This window comes from Eumetopias jubatus, unplaced genomic scaffold (assembly GCF_037043125.1).
Source record: "Eumetopias jubatus isolate StellerSeaLion01/CBP00866 unplaced genomic scaffold, mEumJub1_p1.0 scaffold_4, whole genome shotgun sequence".
Taxonomy (NCBI): domain Eukaryota; kingdom Metazoa; phylum Chordata; class Mammalia; order Carnivora; family Otariidae; genus Eumetopias; species Eumetopias jubatus.
Window position 1 is genome coordinate 11,849,273 of NW_028274810.1, and position 15,120 is coordinate 11,864,392.

Genomic DNA, 15,120 nt, shown 5'->3' on the forward strand with positions numbered 1-15,120 from the left:
GAGGGAACACAAGCAGGGGGAGTGGGAGAGGGAGAAGCAGGCTTCCAGCTGAGCAGGGAGCCCGATGCGGGGCTCGATGCCAGGACCCTGGCATCATGACCTGAGCTGAAGGCAGACGCTTAACGACCGAGCCACCCAGGCGCCCCAAGTACTTTTGTTTTTAACATAATTTGCTTAATTGTAATTTTATGCAACTTAATGTTTTCAAATGGCTGTGTTGGACAACTAACTCACTCAATTCCTGAACATTTAACCATCAGGCTCAAGAAAGAGTCCAGCCAACTCCAGTGCATCACTGCAAAACCTCTCAGCTGAAGTCCCTACCCCTAAGTGGAAATGCTTTCCTTTTTGTCTTAGTTCAAATCCCCAGGAAAGATTCTCACTGGCCCCATTCATCTTTCTAAGTCACAGAAATCACAGGTTGCTGACCAGCTTACAAATTGGTTGTTTCAGCAGAGGTGCTCCCCCTGCCCTGGATGCCGGCAGCTTGTAGGGAAGGTTGAGATGAAGTGATAGAAAACACAGATGTCTCAGCAGCAGGGACAGGAGGTAGGACAGACGTAAGCTAGTACCAAGATAGAGATGTTAAAAATCCATCAGTCCTGTGATCATTCCTACCACAGGCCATTTCAAAAAGACAAGTGCACAGAAATGACAGTAAGTTATCAGGGAAAGGATTAAATTATGTTTAAATACTATCTTTAATTAGATGAGCATGTGGGGGCACCTGGGTGGCTCAGTCGTTAAGCGTCTGCCTTCGGCTCAGGTCATGATCTCAGGGTCCTGGAATCAAGCCCCTCATCAGGCTCCCTTGCTCAGTGGGAAGCCTGCTTCTCCCTCTCCCTCTGCTGCTCCCCCTGCTTGTGCTCCCTCTCTCATGCTCTCTGAGTCAAATAAATAAAATCCTTAAAAAAAAGAAGAAGAAGATGAGCATGTGGGAAAGGGTCAGCAGGCACTCAGCATGAAATGCAGAGGCTGGAAAACTAAAAACTGTATTTCCCAGGTTCCTTTACAGCTAGTATTTGGGATGAAAATTCAGTTCCACCATGTAAGATGTAGGACACAAAACATGGAAGGCAGAAGTGAAGCGGAGCTCCATCAGCCTGGGGCTTTTAGCGGCCTTTAGCCAGCAAAGGAGGCCACAGGCCAGTCAGAATTCACTCTCCAGCTTTGGGGCTGTCGAGGGACAGTGGCAGAAGCTGCAGTGGCAGCAGCTGGTCGGTAGCTCAGAGGCATCAAGAAGCTTGTCACAGCACGGCCAGACACTACCTCCCAGACTTCAAGCAGCTCTGAGGGCCACAGCAGGGGCTGCTACGGTCCCCGTCGTCACAAGGGCCGTGATATTTTCCTGCCTTCACTGCAGTGACAGCCTCCTGATTGCCACTTTCCTGACAGTGGCAGAGGGGGCAGCTCCCATGGCCTTTTGTTCCAAGGTGTCCTAGAAGTCATTCTCAGAGTCCTGGCCTAGAGCCCAGCTCGCCAGCCCTCTCCAAGAGTCCCTAAGCAGCTAATTCCCTGTATTACACCCCTTTCTGTTTCCTGCACTTAAGCCCCACTGATACTACAAGAGTCTGGTAGATTGACTGTAGACAGATCTTTCCAGGTCTACGCTCAGGCTGCTGAGACATACACAAAGGGCCCAAGCAAGACGTTGCTATTCCCATTAGTCATACCTCATGAAAAGAGTCTCCCCAGAACTGCCACCTAAACCACCCTTCTTCAATGTTGCCTCACCCCGGTGAGTAACTTCTTTACTGTGGACAGCTCTCCGAGGCCCGAGACATCTACTTGTCCCGTACCCAACAGGAGCACAGCCCCCCTTCTTGGTCATGTTCACCATCATTACAGCCACACAAGCTCAAGGACCCAGAGCCAAAAGTGCCCTTGATGGTTCATCTACCGCATCCCTGAGCAGTCCCTAGCTTTAAAACTCCTCTACACCCATTGCATCCCCTAGTTAGGCCAAGGGGAAAAAATAAAAGTAGAGCTGGCTCGAATTCAGACTTGCGCTATGGCCCCACCGAGAAGGGCAAAAAGAGCAACAGCGTATGTCTGCCATACAGAGCACCCATTCAGAAGGATTCTACTGAAAGCATTGCGAAGAATCTTTCAGATGGGAGAAATAATTTTTCAAAGCTAAAACACCTAACAAGAACCAATACTTAGATGTACAGCTGTTACACCAGCTAACAGTTTTCTGACTATTTAGATCTTAACCATAAGCTATGATGTTACGTAAGGCTACAAATGTCCTGGAAACCTGTGGCATGTAATGATCAAAATTCTTTTCTGGGTTCCAACCCCTGCATTACTACTACTGTCTCTAGCAACGCACATGCACGCTGACGGCCTAACAGACCGAGTCTATCCTGTGATACTTCATTGCAAAGCAACACAGATTTCATAAAGAGACGGAATATGTTTAACGGGTTACTTCTCTTTTTCACCAACTGCACTACAATTTCCTTCAGAAAGCCTTGTGCCAGAAACCAAAACAATAAAAGCAACCAGAGTTCCAGTCCACACTCTGCCAGCTTTGTGCTAGGACTCTGAGCAGAGTTACCTGCCCTTGCTAAGCCTCAAATCATTTATCTGCAGACTAAGGGTATTAGTTGGATTGCTGTGGTTCCTTCCAGTTGAATGACTGACTTTAAGCCCAAACAGAAAACATAATAGCACAAACACTTAAAGAACAAGAGGTGCCAATACTCCACAATCTGCTTTAACAGCCTCTTCAATGACGCCACCTTACCATGTAGTACTTGAGGCCCGGAAGAAGAGAGATCTACTTGAACACAATGGGTTATTCTTCCACCTAGCTTGGCTACATTTTATTTAAAAGCAAAGTATACTTTGAACAGAGGCTTCAGACTTAGAAAAAAAATTCCTAGTTCCAAAATTTATTCATTCTTACATTCATCGGAACATTTTTAGGCCACCTGTCTCAAGATAAGCGTGCTAACAAACACCTTCCTGATGAGTCAATTATAGAGTGAGTGGACAGGAAATATGAGAACAAGATCTTATTTGCAATATCAAGTATACAATTTTCCCAAGTATATCTACCCTCAGAGTATCCAGGCTTTTACAGAGAACAGCTGGAAACATTATCTTACCAAAGGTGGCAAGAATTAATGCTAACTTTCTGTTTGATGGGTAATTGGTAAGTCCTCCATCGGGCAATTCAGCTACACAGATTAAGCCACACTGCTGCAAACTTTGTTTAGAAACAGAGCCAAGCAAGGAAGCTTTTATTTTAAGTACTTGCCCAATGTTTTACTGCATTTTAACACCCACTCAAACAGTTCAGAATTGTGGGGGTTTTTCCTTTTAATAGAGAAAAAGGAAGGCAGATTTTCAGACACAAAGAAATAATGTTCTATCTGAAAAGCGAAGAAGGAAGACTCAAAGCTGCTTCAGTTCACAGTCCTCCAGGTGAGTCTGTGACCTTTGGGGTTCTGGACCTTGGTTTTCTCATGCATAAAAGGGAGAGGATGATGCCTGACTCACGGAGAATGACAACATATAAATTTCTTTACAGGAACACATGTATGCCAACATATACATCCTTATAAACCAAATGAGATGGGTGTATAATGTACAGACATATGATTCTTACTCAGTAAATGGCAGCTAGTATTATCGAGACAAGTCCCCAAGTCAGAATATTCCTATTACACTCAGAGCAAGGCTGCCAACTTAAGAGTCACCGCCAAAGGAAGGCTGATGTGTCATTTCATTCACCAGCATTTCACTATGAGATAGCTCTAGTTGGCAATTCTAAATCTAAGGAAATTAAATTAAGTAGTCTGGACATTCTAACTAAAAAAACTGAAACTCGTGAAAAGTATCCTTAGCTAAAATTAATAATATTTTAACAAATGTCCTTTTGCCCAAAGCTACAGAAGTGGGATAAGATACAGTTCTGTGAGCAGAAATAAGGAAATGGTATTATTTTAACAGTTTTCGTGGCTTAATTAATCAATGTATGGAATTAATACTGGAGAACGCTAATAATATAGGCTTCTGCAATAGAAGCAGTGATTTTCCAAATATGGTTTAAAGACATCCCAAGACAGACATACACTAATCTAAAAATACAGTCATGCTATGATTTTTGATGAATCACACCCAATTCCGTGAATGTTGGCTTTGATGTACAATAGCATATTTATGAATAATTTAACAATATTTAACATTCACTAAAGATACAAACTACCAGACAACACTGAGCCAAACTGCAAAACTCCTACCATGCATGTCATACATAAACTGAAGGTTGATATTAAACTTGTTTTCATGGTACTGAAGTTGAAGATACTCATCTGGTAATCAAGAATATAAAAACAGTGTGAAAAGATATTCAGAGTACCCATCCCTCTCAACCCTCCACCTCTACTCCAAGTACCTTCCTCCAGTGGAGGAAGGAAAAAACAGAGGTGGTCAGATTTTATCCTAGTGTCTGCCAAATAACTTTTTAGGTGATTAAACAGACACCACATTACACACTTAAACAGTGTTTCAAAGAGTCAGTGAAGCCGTTTATGTTTGACTTCCATGAGATCATGGTTAAAAGGTATTATTAGAGAACGCTTAGAAATAATGCAATAAAAATGCAGCCTCAATTTATATTTAAAAAGACCATTGTCTTAAAAGCAAAACATCCTGCAGGCACCTGGGTGGCTGAGTTGAGCCTCAGATTCTTGATCTTAGCTCAGGTCTTGATCTCAGGGTGGAGAGTTCAAGCCCCACATCGGGCTCCACGATGGGCATGAAACCTATTTTAAATTAATTAATAAATAAATAAACAGCAAAACATCCTGGAAAGCAATTATTTTAGAATTTCATCTTCAAAATGGTCCAAGAATATTAAATTCAAAAAATTGCATTAACTAGATCAATAATCAGTTTCTCAAAGCCAAAGATAATTAAATGATCCTCCAAAGTATCCTATCCGCCTAAGAACAAGCAGCACTGACTTAGAAAATCTTGATGTTAAAGAATACTGGAAAACTACAAGCAGTACTTTTTAATTGCACACATTAAAAAATTGAGATGTTGATATCTTTTTTTAAGATTTATTTATTTGAGAGAGGGAACACACGCAAACACACATGTGCAGGGAGAGGGGAGAAGCAGAGGGAGAAGGAGACAGAGAATCTCAAGCAGACTCCCCGCTGAGTAAAGAGCCTGATGCAGGGCTCAATCCCACGACCCTGATATCATAACCTGAAGAGAAATCAAGAGTCGGATGCTTAACCAACTGAGCCACCCAGGCGCCCCAGGAAAAAAGCATTTGGATAAAAGCAGCCTTTAGATTAAAAACTTCAAAAATTATATTACTTAAGTAAACTAAGTAAAATCAGTGCCTCAGTTTTGGTCTATAGTCAATATCTGGTTTTTAAAAAATGATAGCTTTATGACAACTGTGTACTGCTGTTGGCTTCAAAGCAGGAGAGATTAAATGTTTTAAAAGAGGCCATTTCCTGTAGTGTTGTCTCCCCAGCATCTCATCTTTTGAGGAACTACCCATCCCTTATCTCCTGGGGTTCTAGGACAGTTATTAATCACACTGTGCTTTCTATACCCAACTGCAAGAGTAGACATGTCACTCAGGCCTGGCCAATCATGATACCCCATTGCCCTCTCTTTACAACTGGTCCAAGAGATGGGCACAAAGTCCCCGCATGAAATTTCGTTATTGGATTCCAGAACAAAGATGAGAGGCTTTAAGGACTCCGTATGACTTGGGGGTTCAGAGCTACCTTTCTTGCTACACTGAGAGCTGAGCTGAAAAAGAAGTCAACTCAGAGGAAAAGAGCCAAGTGATAGTCCCAATAACCATCACTTGAGAGCATGAATTTAGCTGTTATAGCCCTAGGGGTGGGTTTTCATGTATGTAAGCCAATAAACTTCCTAGCCTAGATTAACCTCAGTAGTTCCTATCACTTGCTACAGAATCCTTACAAACACAGAAACTGACATGTGAATTAGGATTTTTTTTTCCCTTCCTGATGAGATCTGACCTACATTATCACCAGATACCTGTTGTAAACTAGATAACCACATACAAAGAGTAAGAGATCTCTAGGGCTACTCCATTAAAAGGGATTTTTTTTAGTTATTTTATTAAAGGGAAAAAAGCCAATTTCACTTAATTCTATTTGAAGGTCAGAAATAAAGCATTTATTAATAAATACTTCCTTTTTCCCTTTCAGAGTATTTTCATTCCATAAAACTGTTAAATGTCATCATGTGGATATAAATAACCCCACGGGGGGGGGGGGGGCGCCTGGGTGGCTCTGTTGGTTAAGTGTCCAACTTGATTTTGGCTCAGGTCACGATCTCAGCTCATGAGATTGAGCTCCGTGTCAGGCTCAGCACTCAGCAATGAGTCTGCTTGAGATTTTCTCTCTCTCCCTCTCCCTCTGCCCCTCCCCTTGCTCACACACTCTCTCTCTCTCTAAAATAAATAAATTCCTTAAAAGGAAAACAAAAATATTTTTCATAGTCACATATAATTCCCAATCAGAACAACGAGAAACAGGGTACCTGCTCACAAACTTCCTGGAAGCAAGAAAAATAATTATGTGTTTAAAATTATCTCAAAAAAAAATAGCAAAGAACCTAAGATACTGGAGAGTTTTAATTAAATAGATCAGTTACTGTTCATAATGCATACCCAAGACAAGGACAGCCTCCAAATAGAATAGATGCTAATTCTAATAAATTTGAAGAAAAATGTCCTTCCAATATGCATTCCGTAATATTTTTTAAACCCCTAAACTCCAAATACATTATAGCAAAAAGTTTAACCCTCTATATTTCTGAATCTCTAAAACAATATCTCCAGCATAAGTATTACTAAAACAAGGTACCTTACAATTTACGAGCACCGTCTGTCCTTTCTCAGCTATTACAAGTCAAATTATGGTCCTCAAAATGTAATTCATGCTCCCCTGGCCATGAGGGGATGACTGAAATTGGGGGGGGGGCAGGCAAAACAGCTCCTGGGAAACACTGCAGAGTAGCTGCATCAGGACACATTGCTAAGGCTGGGGGTCGGGGGATGGGGATGAAAATATAATGGTGCTACCCTTTTCTCGGAAGCTAGTCAACTGCGACTCTAACAAAAGAGAAGGGGGAGTTAAGGTGGAAATCTATTTTCCAGTTCTCTTTTTACTAGACTAGCAAATTGCATTTTCCTATAAAATTGGCTAGGCTTCCAAGGCAACACAAGAAAGCCTATTACCATAAAGCACAGTACTACTAGTAATATTTCAGCTACATTTTGGGTTAAATAAAAATACTGATTACATTGTGAGTTGAATAAGGCTGAAGGTAGAAATGGCATTAGGCGCTTTACTAGCATTATTTCTAGAAGAAAAAGCATTTCAAGTCCCAATTAAAAAAAAAACTTTATATAAGACAATTCATATTAGAACTACCTACATATTTAAACAATTAATGATTCTCCATTTTCCAATTATTCTATAATGCGGATTTTGTGCATTTATACAAAACAAGGTTTTATACACATACACAATTGAGATGAAGTATACTGAAGACCTATCTGTATTGACCACTCTTCTTTTTTTTTTTTTTTTAAGATTATTTATTTATTTATTTGACAGAGAGAGACACAGCGAGAGAGGGAACACAAGCAGGGGGAGCGGAAGAGGGAGAAGCAGGCTTCCTGTGGAGCAGGGAGCCCGATGCGGGGCTCGATCCCAGGACCCTGGGACCATGACCTGAGCCGAAGGCAGACACTTAACAACTGAGCCACCCAGGCGCCCCTATATTGAACACTCTTGCCCCATGTTTTTCCTCCTCCTTTCTTACATACTACTGAGAGGATACTAATTTCTCTCAACCAAAACCTATCCATCTCTCAAAGCCAGGCTAAGTTCAAAACTCTTCACAGTTCTCTCCTCAGCTAGCCAAGGCAGAAAATCAGGGCACGAGGCAAGGACCCTAACAAGACACAAAAAGGAATGAAAGCTTTCCTTCACCTCATGGGCACATTTAACTTCTACAAATTCACTATGCACACCCAGATGAGGATAATTTCTTAAAATTAAAAGATGGGTTTTATTAAAAAACAAAAACAAAAAAACCTCTCTTTAATGCAAGCAAACTATTTCATCTGGTGTTCAACCAAAACAGAGCAATTGGTTCCAACGTGGGGGGGTAAACAGGCAAAAAGAACTCGTCCTAGAAATGGTACAATACAAACAGAATTTATAAAATACATTGTGAATAAAACACAGATACAATGCATTTTGAGGGCAATTTAAGGGCTATTCAAAAGATAATTGTGTTTATATTTGATTTCCCTCTTTTTGTAATGACTTGGAAACCCAAATCCTAAGAAGCAGTCCCACACCCCTTTTTTAGAACATTTGTGCTTGGCAACCAGTTAGTCTAGCTTCCACCAAAATTCATACTCAAACTTGTCTAGAGTTTTAAGTACTAGAAGAGTGAAAAACGTAAAACTCCTACTACAGGTATTCTTTGCCAACGAAACCTTAAGCTCCCATTAAAGGGTGAGTTTCCCGAAGACAGAGAGATCATTTCTGATTCATTTTTATATCTGTTTTTATATTGCCAGTGCTAGCTCACATGGCTACACCACCAAATGGCTGTTGAGGGAATGAATGTGTGCCAGTAATTAAACTTTTTGTTTTCTCTTTATAAAGTAAAATAAGCCACCTTTTGGGGGAAACATTCTAAATAATATTCTTTCAAGGAGAAGAGCAAGAGTCTTCCCGACAAACACATCTCTCATAACACTAGCCTCTGAGCCACTGAAAATCTTACCCTTAGGAGCAGTTTTAAATAAAAGGCATTCATTCTCTCTGCCAAAATGTAGTACTGGAAGGAAATTATTCCTCAAAAATTCAGAGGGGAAACAAAAGTGCTTAATTAATTAAAAGGGTCACAGTTCTAGTCTTCAATACCAAAACATTTATCCTCTGTCAAATCACAAACCACCAAAAACTGACTTAGGAATTGGCAGAGTTTGGAATTGGTACCTAATACTGAAGTGGTTCATAAAAATGAAATTCTCCTAAAAGACACTCCCCAAACTCCTAAGTGCTCACAAAATTTATAAAGCACTTAGAGGTTATATAGTAAAGATATTATATGAAACTATTCACCTGAGAACATTATGCAGTGACTTCACAAGTCAGATACTGGAGCAAATGTAGATTTGTTTTACCATCATTTTACATAAATTAGAGACCAAGAAACATACACACACACACACACACACACACACACACACACACACTGAAATTTGTCTCTTATGAGAGGTTTTATAAAGTACATCCCAGGATCTCAGAGGAAAGACAATTTATATTCCCCAGGAACACAGTTATGTTCCATGAAAATCAGTTTCAGCATTCAGCTGAATAAAATAAAAATGATCTGAAAACTGAAAAGGGCCAATTATTAAGTGTTTCTTCTGCCTCTATGACATAAACCCATTATTCACATGAACTGAAGGTTTCAATGAATAGAGTCCAGAACCTGAAGTTACTTGAGTTACTTGAGACCAATTTTAGACCCAAAAAATTGCTACCAAATTTTAAGAGGACAGGAAAGTTTCCAATTTAAGGTTTATCAAAATTTAACGGGTTTTCCCTAACAAAGAGGCTGCCTCACCCCATCTCTAGGTTTCTATTGTTAAAAAAGAAATTTTTTGTATTGGAAACCTAGGAGGCTATCAATTAAACTCTAATTTCTCTCACCCTTCCCTTCTTCAAATATGACAACCACTTAAACAAAACGCACAAGTTCCAAATTACCCATTAAACCAAAAAGACAAAAAGACCCAAAAGTTAAAAGAAAGGGGTAAAGTTATTCATTATTGGCATAACATAAACACCCTTACTTAAAAGCTTCTAGTAATGTTTCTTCACCAATGGGGAATGGATTTCTAGGAATGTGCTCATTTTAACAAAATTCTTCTATAAGTCAGATGTCTCAAAGAGTCAGTGGCAAACTTTGACCAATGATTAACTGGCATTAAACAAGATCTATTTCAAATTAGTTTTTGTTTAAACAATAACATTGTTCCTCATGATTTTCATCTTTAGATACAATAGCAGACTTAAGGTAGTTGAAAGCACTGTGCATAATAACGCAGTAGCCAATGGTTTCATGTTCTTAATGTATCAATACTTAATCTCTGGAATACAATCCACATAATTTGCAACCACTGATATACGTGTTTAAAAGTATATGAAGACGTGAATATTCCATAAAAGTCTGTACATTCATAGTCCGGAGAATTTTAGAACAAAATTAACTACTTCTATCATTAACCAGAAAAGAAATTGCTTAAAAATATGCTCCGAAATAAAATCAAAGAAACTAATCCAGGTCACAGGACTAGATCGTGAAACAATTTCATCAGAGGTCCAAAGTTTAACTTCCTTTACTACTGTGAAACTACAAAGATCAAATTCAATTGAAAACTTTTCTCTCTGCAGATAAGAAAAGAAAGAAGAAAAAGAAAAACAAATAGAAAAAGAAAAAGAAAAAGAATGGAAGGAAGGAAGGAAGAAAAAAGGCAGGGTTGTACTTAAGAAACAGGTGATCAGTTGCGCCAAGGACTAAGTAGAACTAAAGACTGTCCTTGAAGCAGGAATGTACTGACTGCTACGTACTATGTGAATACTAAGTAAGAATAAGATTCCAGTAAGAAATTCCCTAATTCTCTCAAGAAAAGCTCAGGATTAGGAACCATATATTAAAGAGATATTGTTGTTGTTGTTGTTATAATCTTTAATGGAATTTGCAAGTAAGAAAAAAAAATACTAAAGCTCAAATCAAAACTGAAGACAGTCACTGCCAGAGAGAACCTTCCTTAAATCATCCAGGTGTTGATGCTGGCTTTGGCTGAGCTCCCCTTAGCATGCACTAGACAAAAAAGGAGAAAGCTAGGAAGGATCCATACTCATCCTTTTGCCATGGACTTTGTCAGAAGACAATGAATGCGAGATCATTCCACACTAATATTACATCCTACAGAAATGTTAAATATACTCTTGCACTGTACTAGTTTCTAAATGTTATGAATATAGTTTTACAAAGAGTTACTAATCAAGACAAGAGACAGTGAAAAGTACTTTGCAATTCCTTATTAAAATGGAAAATCCATTTTGCTCACAAAGTTTAGATAAAATAAAAAAAAGCAACGTGCAGAGCAAATTCCTTTTTAAATTTCCTTACTTTGTATTTTCATACTTTTCAAATTTAAGCCTAACAGTATGGAATCCTTGGCTCCTCCAGAGATGATATTTATGCTGTTTTTAATCACACCCAGAGTTCTAGGAATAACCTCTTCTAGTTCCTTAATTTCTAATATTTGAAGTCTTGGGTTTAACCTGCAAAAATCCTGCTATTTTATAACAAATGTTGTTTAAGCAAAGCCATTTAAGAAAGCCATTTCATGGAATGCTTAACATGAGGCTATTAAGAAACTAAGAATACTATTCTTTGAGAAATTAAGATTTTTAAATTACAACTTACTTAGAAACGAGAATAATAATCTTAGAGGACACATAGTGGTATCCTTTAGAAATTACTGAAGCAGAGCATATCTTTAAAAAAAATAAGTGTAGTATTCAGAACTTTTATTATTAATGATCAGAAAATATGCTAAACCCATTAATATAAATTATTCCCTTTTTTGGCTAAACATTTAAAGTAGGAAAGTACGTGCACTTGTCAAGAGGGAAAAATTTTATTACTACAGAAATGTCAACTACATTCTGGGGCATATGATGTTTATTCAACACAGCTAATCTATATTACTGAATACACTCTAAACTTCGAATTATTTTCTTAAATTTGCTATAAACGTTGAGAAATATATAACATGCAGATCAGACTAATATTAAAGATCTTCCCAGTCTTCTAAAAGAATTACAATACTTTGAGACTATATTGACTTCCTCAACCTATTAAATCTTAAACTATTTTTGAAAATAACAGTTACATTCTCATTTATGCCCCCAACTAATCAAAACAAAACACAATGATGCAGATGTTCTCATTATTCCCTGACTCAGGGGATTTGAACTAAATGGCACCTACACTAGTAAACCGTGTATTATATGGTTTTTTTGCATATTACAGACAGTGCCTGACTCACTAAATTACAGCCCCCAAAACCTTTCCTCCACCTTTCACATATGGCTCTGAAAGTTTGAGTTAAGAATTTCTTAATTTGCAAAACTATACAGAAAAAGATGTTTAAAGTCTGCCAAAGTTTTTTAAATTAGCAATAAAAAAGAAAACCTTACATAAACTGTAAGCTTAAAATGAATATGATGAAACAGACCGCATGAAGAAAATCTTAATTTCAGATTTGCAGAGACATGTGAGTGCGTGTGTATACACCCACAATACTCACACATATGTATATTGCACCACAAACCATCAGTCCCCATTAAGCCCAAGGACTACGAAAGAGAAATTTTCAAAGTGAGCTGCTGAGAAAGAAAAAAACACTGTGAGGGAGAGAACATGTTAAATTTTTCTCCCGAATTTTCTAGCATTTTGCAGCGAAGGTCTGGACTGATTGCTCCAGCCCAAGTCACAATTAAACAGCCCATTATATTTTGATGCACTATATATTCAGTAGAGCACACTGAGCGAAACTAGTTTGATTTCTAATAACGTTGTGATAATTCCCTCTCCTACAGGCATCTCAGAAAACAGAGCCACCTTCTAACCAACGCTGAACCGACCAACAATGCTGTAGATAACAAATACATAAGAACCATTGCATACTATCAGATTTCACTGTACGCAATCTGATCAATGCTCTGAAACATAAATGTAACGTGCTTTGCAGTAGATCTGACTTGCATAAAAGACACCAGGGCAACGGAGGTCCGTTTTACCCACCACCACTTCTACAAAATGTGTGTAAAATCAGAGATTTAGAAAAGATTTTACTCCGAAGAGACACCTAGGTCTTCTTCCGAAGCTCAGACTAACAGCTCCCGGGAAGAACACACTACTCGGCCACATATATTGTACAGCGTCTGTACCCAGACATCTGAAACCACCTGAACGGAGTTAGGCTCTCAGCTCTAAGGTGTTGCTAGCGTGTAAGCAACACCGAAGCAGCTAAGCCCTTCTAAGTACACTAGGTGGTAACCTTGGCACCAAGTGCCTCAGTAGTACAAAACCTCTTTCCCTATTAGAAAATGCGTAAGACGTCCAAAGAATCGTGAGGACCTTTTCCACACAGGGGAGCAGCTGAAAAGGCTGGGTTTTTTGTTTGTTTGTTTTTGTTTTTTTTTTTCTCTCTGGTCAGAAACTCTCGGTAGGACGGGGCTACAAATCTAGGAAACCCAGCTTCTGGTTGCAATACTATGACAGCTTGCAGAGCAGCCCCGCCAAACCAGAGCTCAGTTTTCCTATCAGCAAAATGGGAATCACCACCGCCACCCCTCCCCCGCGCCAGGGAGTCCGGCGCACCCTGGAAGTCTAAGATTACCCAGGGCGATAAGCGATGAGGAGTGGCCGCCGCTTCCAGGACGCCCACCCCGACTTCCCCCTCCAAGCCCCGAAACAGAAAGGCAGGGCTGGCGTACCTGGCTTCACAGTCTTGAGACGGATGGGCTCTCGGAAGTGGCGGATGACAGCCAGAGTGTCCCGGTTGGTGAGCCCGCTGACAGGCGTCCCGTTCACCTCCAGCAGCACATCCCCAGGGCTGGGCGCCTTGCCCGAGACTACGCAGCAGGTGCCCCCGCCGGGCTCCTCCCGGAGCCGCCCCAGGTAAGGGAACTCGCCGCGCTCCGCGCCGCCCCGGATCTCGGCGCCCAAGTCGCCCGGGGGCCCGGCCCAGGACACAGCGCACTCCTGCACCTTGCTGAGCCAGTGCTTCTTCTTCTTCAGCGTCTTCGACATCCCGAACCCCGCTGCACCATGGGGGAGACCCCGCGCGGGCGGCGGGGGCGCCGCTCCGGCCCCCTCTCAGCCTGGGGGCCCGGCGGCCCGTGCAGCCCGGCGAGGGGGCCTCGACGCTCCGGCGCCCCCACCCCCGACCGCAGCCTGCTAGGGCTGGGCTGCTCCAAGCCCCGAGACGCCCCTCGGACGCCCCTCCCGGCTGCGCTCCCCGGGGCTGACGGGCTCCGCGAGGACCACCCCGGGCTAGGCTGAAGAAAAGGGAGGGGAACTGTCCCCGGGCAGCTCCAGAGGGGTTTCGGGCGGGGTCACGGCCGCCGGCTGGCCCCCGGGCTCCGCGCCGGAGCGGCGGGAAAGACAGAAACAGGGGGGCGGGGAGGTGAACAGGGAAGAGCCGGAACGGGAAAAATCCGTCGGGGGCGCGCAGAAGCGCGCGTAGACCCGTCGCAGGATCGATCGTGGCCGCTGCGGAGCTGGAGCGCGGAGACCAACGCCTGCCCAAGCTGCCAGGAAACTGCCGCTTTCAAACCCGCCGCAACCTCCTCCACCTCCCTCTTCCCTTCCCCCCGCCCTCGCCCATCCCTCATCCAGAGCCCCGCCCCCTCCTGCCGCGCGGCGCCCGGCGCGCTGCCGTCACAGGCCAGGCGCTTGGGAACGAGCCCCAGCACTCGTCTCCCTCGCCGGGGATTGGCCCCCAGCGGGTAGGGGGCGGATCCTAAGCGAGAGTGAGGACCACCTATTGGTCGGTGGGAGTGGAGAAGGCGGGCAACTAGGATGAGTGAAGTTTAAAGAGGGTGGAAAAAAGAAGTTTGAAGAGTGAGGGAGGCCGAAGGGAGGGGCAGGGGAATGGAACTGGCCACACATCGCAGGGCCGAGAGAGGCCCTCCTTACGGCGGCTGGAGCCAAGCGAAAACTCGGACACGGAAGAGCGAAGAGAACTCCAAGGTGGAGGCGTGGCTGGAGAGCCGGACGGAGTAGGGGGTGGAGCCCCGGAGCCTGCACGCGGCGCTTCCAAGAGAGGGTGTACTTTAGAGGGGAGACGACGAGCCGAGTCTACTGCCCGAGGTGGCGGGCTCTCCAGGGTGGCCTGTCACAACCGATCGGTTGCACTCTTGTTCGTTCATTCACTCATTCAGCAAATGTTATTGGACGCCCATGATGGAAGGTAAGATAGAGTTCTGCATACTG

The 15,120-nt window shown here is 42.2% G+C and overlaps 1 protein-coding gene across 3 annotated transcripts in view; it reads right to left on the reverse strand.

Annotated features, from left to right (window-relative positions):
* The window catches only part of MAGI3 (membrane associated guanylate kinase, WW and PDZ domain containing 3), a 235,605-nt gene extending 221,176 nt beyond the window's left edge, over window positions 1–14,429 (reverse strand). For all 3 annotated transcript variants that reach the window (XM_028101902.2, XM_028101903.2, XM_028101901.2), the window contains exon 1: window positions 13,620–14,429. In XM_028101902.2, coding sequence (XP_027957703.1) covers window positions 13,620–13,935 — 316 coding nt within the window. In that variant the 5' untranslated portion in view covers window positions 13,936–14,429. The remainder of the gene's footprint in view (window positions 1–13,619) is intronic.
* Between the last annotated feature and the right edge of the window lie 691 nt (window positions 14,430–15,120).